Here is a 13947-nt window from a genome sequence, read left to right as displayed (position 1 = left end):
TTTTCTATTTAAAATATGATTGCCAACTTGTACTTTTCTTTCTAAAAGTGATTACAAAAAGAATATTTTCTTAGCTTCTTTGCCTTGGGATTTGTGAAAATATTTTCCTCCCCTTCTCCATGAAGGATTTCACATGTATGTTTATTTCATTGCATCTCTCTCACAAACAATGCCAAATCGTTATGTCTTTTGTGCGGATCAAAACTTATCTAACAATAAATTTTACTACCGACCTTAAGACCGTTACAATTATAGCTGCCATTTCCAATAGCATCAGTCATTTGTCCTGCGTCCCTCCACATTTTATTAATGTAGGAGAAAAATATAAAATAAAAAAGTCTCTCAAACTATCGGCCGTAAAATGTATCAAAAATGTCACTTATTTTTTGTATTCCTATAATATTCCTATTCTTTTAACAAATAAAATAATAAAATAATTGTAAAAAAAAAACCAAACAATTTTTTTTTTTTTTTTAAAAAAAAAACAATGGGAAAATTTTGTTTTTGTTTTTTGGAATAAGTAAATAATTTGTCACTGGAGTTAGCCTAAATTACAAATTGTTTCATGTCGTATTAAAGTAAAATCAATTTGGTAGTTTGATGGGCTACTTTAGTACCCTTTTTTTTTTTGGAATATCTCAAGAACCGTACCTTTGATTTTACTTTAATACGACGTAAAGCAATTTGTAATTTAGACCAACTACAATGACTAATTATTTATTATTTATTCCAAAAAAAAAACTTGTTTTTATTAGCCCATTGGTTTTTATTTTTTTTAAAAAAAACAAGTTGTTTGGTTTTCTTTACAATTATTTTATTATTTTATTTGTTAAAAAAATAGGGGTATTATAAGAATATAAAAAAATAAGTGGCATTTTTGATATATTTTTGTAGTTTGTGGACTACTTTAGTACCTTTTGAATATTGAGAGATTATATTGCAAACGGCTGATAGTTTGGAAGGCTTTTTTATATTTTTTCCTTAATATTGTCATTCTATATATAGACGTACAAACAATCATAAATAAAAACTTCAAAAGCTTGGTTTTGAATCTTCAAATTTTATACCTTCTGACCTCTTCGAAATTAAGCTCTAACTTTCCTTGCCCATCCCTTTCGAGTGATTATGTGTTTCGATATTACCTTTTTGCTAAAAATGGAGCCTTCATATGTACCATGACATAATTTATTTCCTTTTTACTTAAAATGGAGAGGATTCTCCTCAGAAAATTGTGTACCAATTTTATGGAAATGAAAGTACCTAAAATCATTACTGAAATGCTTCAATTTTTTTTTTTTCAAATGTGTTGGTACCAAATTGAGAAATATGATTCTACTTTTTTTCTATTCTTCGCAATAGCTTTTCCATTTTCAAATGCTTCTCACATGCATGTGCAACGGTGTCATATCTTTGGGTAAAAAAACATAAAACATTGTCTTATGATTGCAGGGTGATATAATAAGCATGGATATGCAGTTGAAAAATTACCAAATTACGTTGTCGCAGATCAACAAGACGTTGGGAAACCGAAACATGTCAACCGCAGAGTACCTAAGCAAGTGCATATTCTCTGTTGCAATAGGTACTAACGACTACATTACCAACTACTTATTTCCACAGTTTTACACTACTAGCCGCATATTCACTCCACAACAATATGCTGTTGTTCTCAATCAACAATTATCTCAGCAGTTACAGGTAATTACCACGCTTTCTTCATACTTTGTTATTTTTTTTATTTTTTTATTTTTATATATATCTCTAGCGAACTTCACTTACACCCTCGGAATATAATCTGTCTTGCAATCATAATGTTAAAGTTTAAAAATTTGTAATATCAGTATCTTATGTTTTGGCCCCTTTTAATTTACTAATTTTTTTTGGTTAAAATGCCTAGAATGCAGGACCCGTTTGTGAAAATTCAAAATAGTGGTGACCCACGGTTAGCTAGGGATCACAGACCTTTGGTGTGGTCATGGGTCACCAGAATTTTAATTTTAAATTTTCACTTTTTAAAAATTAAAAAAAAATAAAGGACGTTTTGGGCATTTTAAGAAACAAATAGATGAAATTAAAAGATTCAAAACGTGAGATATTAACATTGAAAATTTGTAAATGTAGAAGTTAGGATTGAAAAACCGTTAATAGTTGAGAGTGTAATGAAAGGTTCTCATATTATCTCCTAATTAATGCCTATGTTGATGCTAGACTTTGTACAAGTCTGGGGCAAGGAAATTTGCCCTTTTCGGCCTGACTGCGTTAGGTAATATTCCAATGCAACGGAGTTCATGTGGAAGTGGAAGCAATGGCTCTGCATGTGTGGACAACATCAACAATACAACCCAACTTTTCAACGTTGGGCTTAAATCACTGGTGGCTCAACTCAATACCAATCTAACCAATGCAACTTCCATCTTCATAAATGCTTCTGGAATTGAGTCCATCCCACCTATAGGTATTTTATATTGCCTGATCAAATCTCATAATATATATTCTTTATAGATTTAGTACTAATGAGATTGAGATGGAATTTTGTGTCAGCTTCCAAGGTTGCGAATGTTTCCTGCTGTGAAACATTGCTAAATTTAATATGCGTTCCATTTGGAAAGATATGCAGTAATCGGACCAACTATAAATATTGGGACGGAGTCCATCCGACTGACGCCCTATATGCGGTGTATGGGGAAAGAGCATACAAAGCCCAGTCTTCAAGTGATGTTTATCCGTTTGATGTCAACCAACTCGCACAAGTGTAGGACATGGGAAGAGAGGATTTTCATGTCAAGTCTATAATATGATAAAACATTGCTTGGATTTGTGTTCCAAGTGCCTCGAATCTATTACGTACTCTTAATAAAGCAATAGAGTTTACAGAAATTATCTTTTTACATTTCTTGTGCATCTCCGTATATCTTTTTTTTCAAATTAACCATTGAATCTTGCACATAAAATATATTCACAATGAAAAGAACGATCATTAGGTACTTTTGGTTATTCCTGAGAAATTGATAATGGATGAAAATATTCTTTCTTATTCTTGAGAAATTGATTCCTCTATTAGATATTCTCTTTAATGACTGAATATGATTATGAGTGTAGTCTCACAGAAACTATTTTCAAAACTAGAGAGTAGCTAGAAACAAAATTATTATGTGCCAAACACATAATTAACCTTTATGTGGTATTTTAGTTTTTCAACCATGGTACCACCGCCTTTGTATGATTTTTCAGTCGTCACAATAACTCACAAGCAATCAAATGATTTAAACAGAATAAAAAATCATTTATTGCTAACCAAATAATTCTTAAGAAAATTTTGCACAATTTCATATTCTTTAGGCATAAACTTGAAACTTAATTTCAAGAATAGCTAACCTTTTATGAAATCAATCTTGTAAAAAAATTCTTGTGTTTCCAATATGTTGTATTAGGTATACAACATATTCCATAATCAAAATTCTTGTTGTGGACAGAACTAAATTCAGGATCCCAAAGAAGCAAAAAAGAACATAATAAAAAATAAATCAACCACACAAGACACCAAGATTTTAGTGGTTCGGCTTAATAAGCCTACATTCACTGGCGAAGACAACATTAGAAAATTCACTAACAAAAGATGGAGTGTAAAAGATAGTAGGAAAAAAAAATACTCAAAGCCAATACACCCAAATCTTACTTCTACACAAAAGAGAGAAAAATTAATACAAGAAAAACACTAGTTTCTCTAAGTGCCGTAAGGCACAAACACCGTTACAATACCAAGTGAGATCACACAACCTCTCTTTCTATTTGGCAGTGCTTATTTTCCTGAGGCTGAATTGTTGCTCCTTTTATAAGCCTTGAAGTGGTCAAATTAGCACTCCAAAATCAGCTTGCATAAGAAGTACTCATAGGTGGTGCAAGGTTGACTCCAAATTGGAGTAGAAAACTAATAAGGCAAAAACACCACAGAACTAATCCAAGAAATAAAAGGACTATGTTGGGCCCACACTACAAAAGTGATGACTTGAAAATTCAAGTCATAAACAACAATCTCCACCTTAACTTGAATTTCATCAAGTCCCCAACTGCAAATCTCCTCATGACTTCTTCTCCGACACCTACACAGACAATCATAATCTACAAACGACAATCAAGTCCAAACAACTCTTGAACTTGAGAACCGAAACTAGCTTAGTCAACATATCCACTGGATTTTGCTCAAAGACAATTTTCTTTAATGCAATATCTTCTCGTGTCACAACCAGATCACCATCATAATTTGAATCAACAAACCCAATGACACTAAACTCTAAACCACTGTCTCTGCCAAAGACTGAACCAACATCTGTAGCATTCCATAGATAAGGAAGTATCTATTTCACTGCCAGGAAGTGTACCTTACCAAGACTAACAACACTGACTGTGTGTGAAACATCTAGACGAATTCGCACATACATGATGTTCCCAAATGCACTAAAGTAAAGTACATGCGACATGAAACACTCCTCCTCTAACACCCCGATAAAATACAAGTTTTAAAAGGATAATAATTTACTACAAAGTGACAAAACATTTTCATAAAACATAGTTTTATAACCCAAAAACCTAAACCCCTTATGAGTAGCCCAAACCCTTAAGCTCTTTCAGACAAAACCCAAGACACCCACTCTCTGACCAAATGTATGCTAGGGAGACCACCCGAACGTATGCTCTTGACCTAAGTGCGAGTGTTCGCTTGGGGGACCACCACGAGTGTTTGCTGACCAGTCTTCAAACCATTAGGTAATACCCAAACTTATGCCTGAACCCTTTTATCCATTGTGTCATTGTAACACCCCCAAATCTGGCCTTGACCAGTCTTATTGGGTTACTAGCAATTACCACAATGTAGCTAACTAGTAGTTAACTGGGGAACTGCCACTCTAAGCATTATTAGAGTCATTCCATAGGAAGATGAGATAAATCTCAAAAATCTAATAACCATAAAATAAACATATATTATCCTCGAAACATAGACACGAAGCAACTAATATAAATAATAAGCTGATCAAACCTCATAATAATGTGAAGTCTCTCTTAAACAATTCCGTAGTGGCAACCTCATCACCACTCTCTTCCCAAGAAGAGGTTTTCTACAAGATGTAATAACTGCATAAGTCTAAAGACTTAGTAAGTAAACTTCACATTTGGGTATGACATGAGCCATTTATTATTTAACAGAAATAAACGTACAGTTTGACAAAGATTTAAAATAGGAGAGGTGTTGTCTCTGTTAATACACCAATAAAATATTATTTTGTTGAAAGAAAGAGTTGTACTTCCAGGGGCAATCGCCTAAGTATTTTAATGCTAAAAACTAATGCTTTAATATGTCATAACTATCATATATGGTCTTCCCGAGATATTACCCCTTTTCAGCAAGATTAGCGCTGTCCCGAGGGACCTGTAATACAATATCGGTGCCCCGACCATTGTATGCTACCGTCCATAACACTAGTAGCCTGACTGACCTTGGATGGCCTACGCTACTAATAATGTACGTTCTGTAGTGACCCACCAATTAAGGTTGCTCCAGTCACAAAGTAACTATTGGATTTAAGGCCCTTATATCACATTCATACACATGTTTGACCATATAATCAAGTCTATAGTGTAAGCCCATGACCAATATACTACTCGTACCGATGTACCATGTCATACAATGCATCTTATCAACCAGTTACTAAGACAGTTACCAGGTTATACGAAGATATAAACATGCTCATATAATACATGTACTTAGTCAGATAACATATTGCATGTTTTTAAGGAAAACGGTCATACGTGTTTACTTACCTCGTGCGCTCGCATGAGTCCTCTTACATCATAAATCCCTTCTATAATGAAATTGATAAGTAAAACTTTTTTTAGGTCTCCCAATCTAACTGGGAGACTGAATTACAATTTTTCTGGGATTTCTAGGGCTTTTAGAGTTTGTTTTACTCCCTATAAATAGGCTTGTAAGCCTTGAAGAGAGGTATGCTTAGTTTTAGACAGAAAATATCTTCTTGGAGGCTTGAAGGGCTGAAAAGAAGATGAACATGCCAGGAAGCCATTCTAGCACTACCATGAGCAACTAAACTAGTAGTAAGGTGTTGATGTAGCATTTTCCAAGTAACAATGGTTTAATTTTATTTTTAATTTAGGAATTTTCTATATGCATGATGGTTGTATAACTTAGAGATTTAGTTTTAAAGTTTATATTCAATCATTATAAAATTCTTCTCTTGTCTTAGAAAGCTTTTTATCTTAATTAAACTCAATCCTTCATATTTTCTGTGATTATATGAATGATTGTTATAAAACAATTTTAACTGACATATGAATAGAGGGTTTGATAGGTCATGCCTAGGGAAGGCGAATTACTCTACACCCTAGCTTAGTGTAATTTAGGTAGACAATTCGTACGACCCGAAGTTGAGTTATGCTTATCCCTTGATTGCTTGTAACTCGTTAAGCGATTTGAAAGTCCATACCTAGGGAAGATGGACTGTACTACATTTAGAGGTTAGGTCGACGGTCCATGCCAACCGAAGATGGATTATACTTATTTCTTAATTATGGTATTTTCTTGACTACTTGAGTGAGAGCCCTATATCATGCATATTATAAATTTTCCTTGTTAATTTATGATTGACCATTGTTATGTGATTAGAGGTAAAATCAACCCTCTATTCTTTCTCTCATTATTACTATGTATATTTACTTTTATGTATTTATTTTTAGAAAACAAAAATAAATCAACTTTCTTTAAATTGAGTTACTTTCAATCTTGACAAACTTAATTACAACACCTGTGCAGTCATTGAGGTTCAACACCATTTATATAGCCCTATCCTACAAGGATTCGTTCTATTGCGAGTGATAATTTTTATTATTGATGTTTTTGCACACAAAAAGACCACATCACATATAACGATGTGTCGTATTTCGTTATAGCAGGGATTTGTGATGTTGGAGGATTCAAGCGAGCGCATGAGGTAAGTAAACACTTAAGACGGTTTTCCTTAAAAACATGTGATATGTTAGATTACTGAGCACGCCTATAATATAAGCATGTCTACATTTTCGAATAACCTAGTAACTGGTTGATAAGATGCATCGTATGATATGGTGCACCGGTACGAGCAGTATAATGGTCATGAGCTTATTATATAGACTTAATTTTATGGTCAAACGTGTGTATAGATGTGATATAAGGGTTTTGGATCCAATGGTTATTTCGTGATCGACGCAACCTTAATTGGTGGGTCACTACAAGACGTACATCATTAGTAGCGTGGGCCACCCAAGGCCAGACTCGGTCAGGCTGCTAATATTATGGACAGTAGCATACAATGGTCGGAGCATCGGCATTGTATTACCGGTCCCTCGAGACAGTGCCAAACCTGCTGAGAAGGCGTAATATCTCTAGTAGACCATATATGATAGTTATGACATATTAAAGTATTAGTTTTCTACATTAAAACACTTAGGCGATTGCTATTGGGAGTACACCCATTTTCTTCAATAAAATGATATTTTTACGGTGTATTATAAGAGGCAACACATCTTTCAAACCTTTGTGCAACTGCACTTATTTCTACTCAATAACAACTAGCTCATGTCATATCAAATTGTGAGGTTTATTTACTAAGTCTTTAGACTTATGCGGTTATTAAATCTTGTAGGAGACCTCTTTATAGGAAGAGGAGAGTGTTGAGTTTGCTACCACAAAATTGTTTAAGACAAAGATCTCCATGTTATTACTAGGTTTGATTATTATTTCTATTTGCTCTATGCCCATGTTTCGAGGATAATATGCTTCCTTTATGGTTATTAGATTTCTCTGATTAATCTCATCTTCCTATGCATTAACTCTGATGATTGTTAGAGGGGCGGTTCCCCATTTAGCTACTAGTTAGCTATATTACGGTAATTGCCAGTAACTCTACCAGACTGGTCAAGGCCGAATTTGGGAGCGTTACACCTCCTCCTCACTCTATTGTGCTAACACTGCTGAATCTATCTAAAGAAGACACATCAGTTGAATCTGTCACCGTACTACCCTCATGAAAGTAGAGACCATCAACCTTGTTACCTTCCATCACAACCAATGAGCGTTTACTAACCCTTATTACTCCACCTTCACTGGAATACTTGTATCCAAGGGAGTCCAAAGTACCCAAAGAAATAAGATTTTTCTTCAAATATGGAACATGTCGGACATTTTTCAAAGTCCTAATAGTCCTGTCATGCATCCTTCTTGTAATGCCCCCAAAATTAGCCTAGGCTAACGTGGCAAGGTTACTGACAATTACCTCAGTTTAAAGAACTTGTGGCAAAATGGAGAATCACTCTTCTAAGCATTTTCAGAGTTAATGCATAGGAATGTGAAATAAATCTGAGAAACTATTGAATCAACAAATGGACAAGTAAAATCCTCAAACTCAAAGGCATGGAGCATCTAACAATAATGATAAACAAACTTGATAACAGTATGTAAATCTTAAAACAAAGTTTGTAGTGGGACTCGTACCACTCTTGAGTTTTAGAAACATGTTTCCTATAAGAGTAATAACAGCATAAGTCTAACAATTTAGTAAGTAAACATCACGTTTGGGTATGATATGAGCTCATTATTAACTAGAATTAAACGTGCAATTTTGATAAACATTTAAAAAGAAGTGTTTTCTTCGTTAATACTCCATTAAAATATTGTTTGGCTAATAAAAGAGTGATGTACTCCAGGCGGCAATCGCCTAATTATTTTAATGCAGCAAACTAATGATTTATAGGTCATACTATCATGTATGGTCTACTCGAGATATTACCCGTTCTCAACAGTGTTGATCCTGTCCTGAGGGACCAGTGATACAATACCGGTGCCCCGACCTTTGTACGCTACAATCCATAACACTAGTGGTATGACTGAGTCCGACCTCGGGTGACCCACTAATGATGTACGTCTTATAGTGACCACCCTTTATGGCTACGCCGGTCATGAACAACAATTGGATCCAAGGCCCGTATAACAACACACACATTTGACCATAGAATCAAGTCTATATAGTAAGCTCATAGCCATTATAACGCACGTACTAGTGTACCATATCATACAATGCATCTTATCAACCATTTATTAAAAGCAATTACCAAGTCATTATGAAAATGTAGACATGCTTACATCATATGCGTGGTAAGTCAACTAATATATCCCAAGTTTTTAAGTGGTTACTTACCTCGTACGCTCGCGTAATCCCTCAGTCATTACGAATCCCTGCTATAACGAAACATGATTCATCGTCATAAGCAGTACTAGAGAAATCTACGAGGGTCCATCTAATGAAAAGGGTGCTAAGGCCTTGTACACATTTATAGGGGTAAGGGCATATAAACCGTCCTTTGTTCGAGCACTCGTCCCCTAGGGCAAGTGTTCGGCCAGGGGCTAGGGTTTAGTCAAAAAGTGCCCAAAATGCTCCTAGGCTCCTATGTGTTGGTGTCTCCTTTCTAATCTTAAGACAAACATCTATGCTACTATATGATACCACTACAAGAATCAAGGAAGGGTGTTTAAAACCTTTGAAAGTTATTAAATAAGGCACTTCCAATTATCAAGAAAAAAAAAATGGGTAGAAAACCCTTTTGAAATTATTCTTTGTTTCACACAAGAAAAATAAACATTGGGACTTGCCAAAAACATCTTTAAAGCTTGTAATAGTAAGGAAAAAGAGCAACACTAGAATAAGCTTATACTCAAATATTAACACTAAGCTAGCATAATCAATTCAACAAAATATAAGGGAGATATGGTGGTGGTTATCTCAACAAGCAAGCTATTTAAGGCTCCTCCTCTAAAGGCACTCACAAAGCTCACACACTCTTAAGAGACAAAGTGGCGGAGTTTTTCCAAGGTTTCAAAGAGCATTTTGAGGTCTGGGTCAAGTGGGGGTGTGGGGGTATTTATAGGTGAGGGAAGCTGAGGGTGAATGAGAATTTTGCCAAAAAGGAACGGCGCTCGTGTGGTCCACATGGATGAGTGCTCGTGTACTGTTACAACAAGCCAAAAATGCTTTTCAAGCATGCGCTCCGGGTATTAACCAAAGGTCTGAAAATGGTCAACGAGCACTCATGTGTACTATTCATACGAGCATTCATGTCCTGTCAACAAAAGACCAAAAGTTCTCAAAGTATGATCCTCATGCAAATGGCATAGGTTGCAAACGAGTGCTCCGTGTGGTCCCCCTAGACGAGCGCTTGTCTAGTGATGGTGGAAGTGGGTTTTTGCTTGCAAAAAGGCCCTAAAGGCCTGGGCCCACTAAGGAAGGTTTTAAGGTTTCTATTTTAGGCCTATTCTTCCAGAAATCATTGACTTAATGAATTTTTAACACTTTCATAAGGTGATAATTTCTCGGGGTATTACACTTATGCTGACTACACCAATACCAACAATCTTGCAGGCAACATCGTTTCTCATTAAGACTCAACCACCATTGATTGACTCATAGGTAGTAAACCAATCACTTTTAGGGGACATACGAAAATAACATGTAGTATCAAGGACCCACTTGTCGTAAAAAAGATCATCATAAACGGAAGCTGCAAGAGCAAATTTTGAATCCTCATAATTTTCTTCGACAACGCTAGCCACAGAAGAGGAACTTGGCTTATCACATTCCTCTTTATTTCTCAACTTTGCACGCTCGGATTTGTAATACCCATACTTTTTGCAATAGTAACACTTAACTCTGTTCTTCGAGTTGGACTGTGATGGGCCTCTTCTATTTGAGTCTCTCTCACACAAGGATTATGGACTAAAACCTTGTGTAATAACCATGTTACTCACACTTATAGCCATATTCAACGTTATCTAGAATCTTTCACATGCATAATAAATATGATAAACCTTTTTGGTAATAACCATGTAAAAGACATTTTATACGTCATATGCTCAAAATAATTTAATTGGTGAATAAAACATATATTCATTACAAACATTAAATGTCAACATAAATATAAAATCACTCGAATTCAAGCCAGAATTCCCGACCCCATATCCTACAGCTTTGAGAGGTGGGTGATATCAAATGGATAAGCATCACTTGGAAACTGAGCTTTGTATTCTCTTTCCCCTTGCAACGCATATACGGCTTCCAGTGGGATGGATTGCATCCCAAAACATATAGTGGCTCCAGTTACTGCATGTATTTCCAAATGGCTTGCATAATGTATTGCTCAATCACTACAAGAAATCTACTCAACAGGGGCGACTTATTAGGGGTGACTCTGTAGTCGACGCTAATGCTTACCTATTAGCGTCGACTTTTGAAAGTCGCCCCTAATAATTGAGTATTAGCGTCCACATTGAAGTGGACGCTAATAGTTGACCCAAAAGATATATATTAGCGTCCAATTCATTGTGGAGCTAATAAGTCGACACTAATATACTAGCGGGAATTATACCAAAGGCGGGAAAACTATTAGGGCCGACAAAAATAACTATTAGCATCGATATATGTCGACGCTGATAGTTTAGTATTAGCGTCCACTAAATCCACTAAAGTAGATGCTAAATCTCTTGTACAAAAAAAAAAAAAGAAGATCGATAGCGTCCACTCAAAGTGGACGCTGAAAGTGTATTATTAGCATCCACTTTCCTGAAAATTGAGCATTTAGCGTCCACTCTAGTGGACGCTAAAGAGTATGAACAAAAATAAAAAAAATAAAAAACAAATTAAAATAAAAGATCAATAGAGTGGACGCTGAAAATCGAGCATTAGCGGAGCATGTACAAAAATTAAAAATAAAAATAAAAAACAAATAAAAATAATAGATCAATAGCGTCCACTCAAAGTGGACACTGAAAGTGTACTATCAGCGTCCACTTTCAAAGTGGACACTGAAAATCAAGCATTAGTGGACACTAAAGAGTATGAACAAAAATAAATAAAGAAAAATAACAGATCAATAGCGTCCACTCAAAGTGGACACTGAAAGTGTATTATTAGCGTCCACTTTGAAAGTGGTCGCTAAAAATCGAGCATTAGCATCCACGAGTGGACGCTAAAGAGTATGAACAAAAATAAAAAAATAAAAATAACAGATCAATAGTGTCCACTCAAAGTGGACGCTGAAAGTGTACTATTAGCATCCACTTTCAATCGAGCATTAGCGTCCACTCTAGTGGACGCTAAAGAGTATGAATAAAAATTAAAAAACAAATAAAAAAAACAGATCAATAGAGTGGACGCTGAAAGTGTATTATTAGCGACCACTTTCAAAGTGGACGCTGAAAATCGAGCATTACCATAGCATGTACTAAAATTAAAAATAAATTAAAAAAAAAAAAAAAATAACAGATCAATAGCGTCCACTCAAAGTGGACGCTGAAAGTGTACTATTAGCGTCCACCTTGAAAGTGGACGCTGAAAATCGAGCATTAGCATCCACTCTAGTGGACGCTAAAGAGCATGTACAAAAATAAAAAAAAATAAAAAAAAAAAACAAATTAAAATAACAGATCAATAGCGTCCACTCAAAGTGGACGCTAAAGAACATGTACAAAAATAAAAAAAATAAAAAAAACAAATAAAACTACATCTAAAAATGATAAAATGTCCTTTATACCCTCAAAACTTTTATAAAATTATAAATTTTCTCTTAATTTGAAATTAAAACTTTTATAAAATTAAAATTAATTTTTCATTTTAGAAAATGAAAAATTAAACTCTAAGCATTCAATTCAAGTCTAATCAAAAATGAAAAATTAGTTCGATCAAACATTCAATTCAACTCTAGGCATTTAATATTATATTTATGTATTAGTTATATTGATCGTGATATAATTAATAGAATTTGACATGATTGAAAGTTCAATCGAACATCTGATAAGATCGATTCTGATTGATACTAGTACATTAGTCCGATCGATCGTAATGCGATCAAATGATCTATTAAACTCTTTGGATTTTGTATTATCTTTATATTTTAGTTAGATCAATAGTGACAAGTTCAAGAAAATTTCACCCTTCGAACATCGAATTTGATGCAATACCCCCCTCCATTCAAGTTTGGCGTTAAAATGTTAAATTACTATATATCTTAAAAATTTAAGCTAATAATTAATTATAAGATAAATATCACATTAATGATCTTTTATACTAAAACTTTATTAACTTTAAATTTGTAGTTAATATTTTAATAATAAAAACATATTTAATATTTGACTCATTGAACATATCATTTGATGCAATATCTCATTCCATTAGGATTTGGTGTTAAAATGTTATTTCCTAAAAATTTACCTTCGATAATATGTCATTATTTATTTTATATAAATTATCAGATATTTGATCAATCGTGATAGGATCAAATGATCGATCAAACTTCAAACAAATTAAAGGTTCGATCGAACATCCAATCGATCCTAGTGAATTAGTTCGATTGATTGTGATAGGATCAATTATCGATCAAACTGGACACAATTGAAATTGAAGGTTCGATCGAATATCTAATCGGTCCTAGTGAATTAGTTCGATTGATCGAAGTGGATTAGTCCAATCAATAGTGATACAATCAAATGATCAAGCGAACTTTATACGATTGTAGGTTCGACCAATTGTCTGATTGATCATAGTGCATTAGTTTGATATATCATGCTAGGATCAAATAATCAATTGAACTTGACACATTGAAGCTTGATCGAATGTGCGATCAATCGCAGTGCATTATTCAAATCAATTGTGATAAAATCGAACTATCGATTTAGTCTAATCGATCCTAGTGAATTAGTTCGATTGATTGTGATAAGATCAAATGATCAATCAAACTTGAAAAAATTGATGGTTCGATCAAACATCTGATCGATCCTTATGAATTAGTTCGATTGATCGTGATAGGATCAAATGTTCAATCGAACATCCGATCGATCCTAGTGAATTAGTTCGA

The 13947-nt window shown here is 34.4% G+C and overlaps 1 protein-coding gene across 1 annotated transcript; it reads left to right on the top strand.

Annotated features, from left to right (window-relative positions):
- Positions 1–1205: 1205 nt before the first annotated feature.
- Positions 1206–2871, top strand: LOC132171211 (GDSL esterase/lipase At1g29670-like). Its single transcript, XM_059582474.1, has 4 exons — positions 1206–1256; positions 1450–1698; positions 2209–2455; positions 2542–2871. Exons 1-4 carry the CDS (start codon positions 1206–1208, stop codon positions 2754–2756), a joined length of 762 nt encoding a protein of 253 aa, XP_059438457.1. The 3' UTR covers positions 2757–2871.
- The last annotated feature ends 11076 nt before the right edge of the window (positions 2872–13947 follow it).

The sequence above is a fragment of the Corylus avellana genome, chromosome ca1 (genome assembly GCF_901000735.1).
Source record: "Corylus avellana chromosome ca1, CavTom2PMs-1.0".
Taxonomy (NCBI): domain Eukaryota; kingdom Viridiplantae; phylum Streptophyta; class Magnoliopsida; order Fagales; family Betulaceae; genus Corylus; species Corylus avellana.
This window is presented reverse-complemented; position numbering and strand designations above follow the sequence as displayed.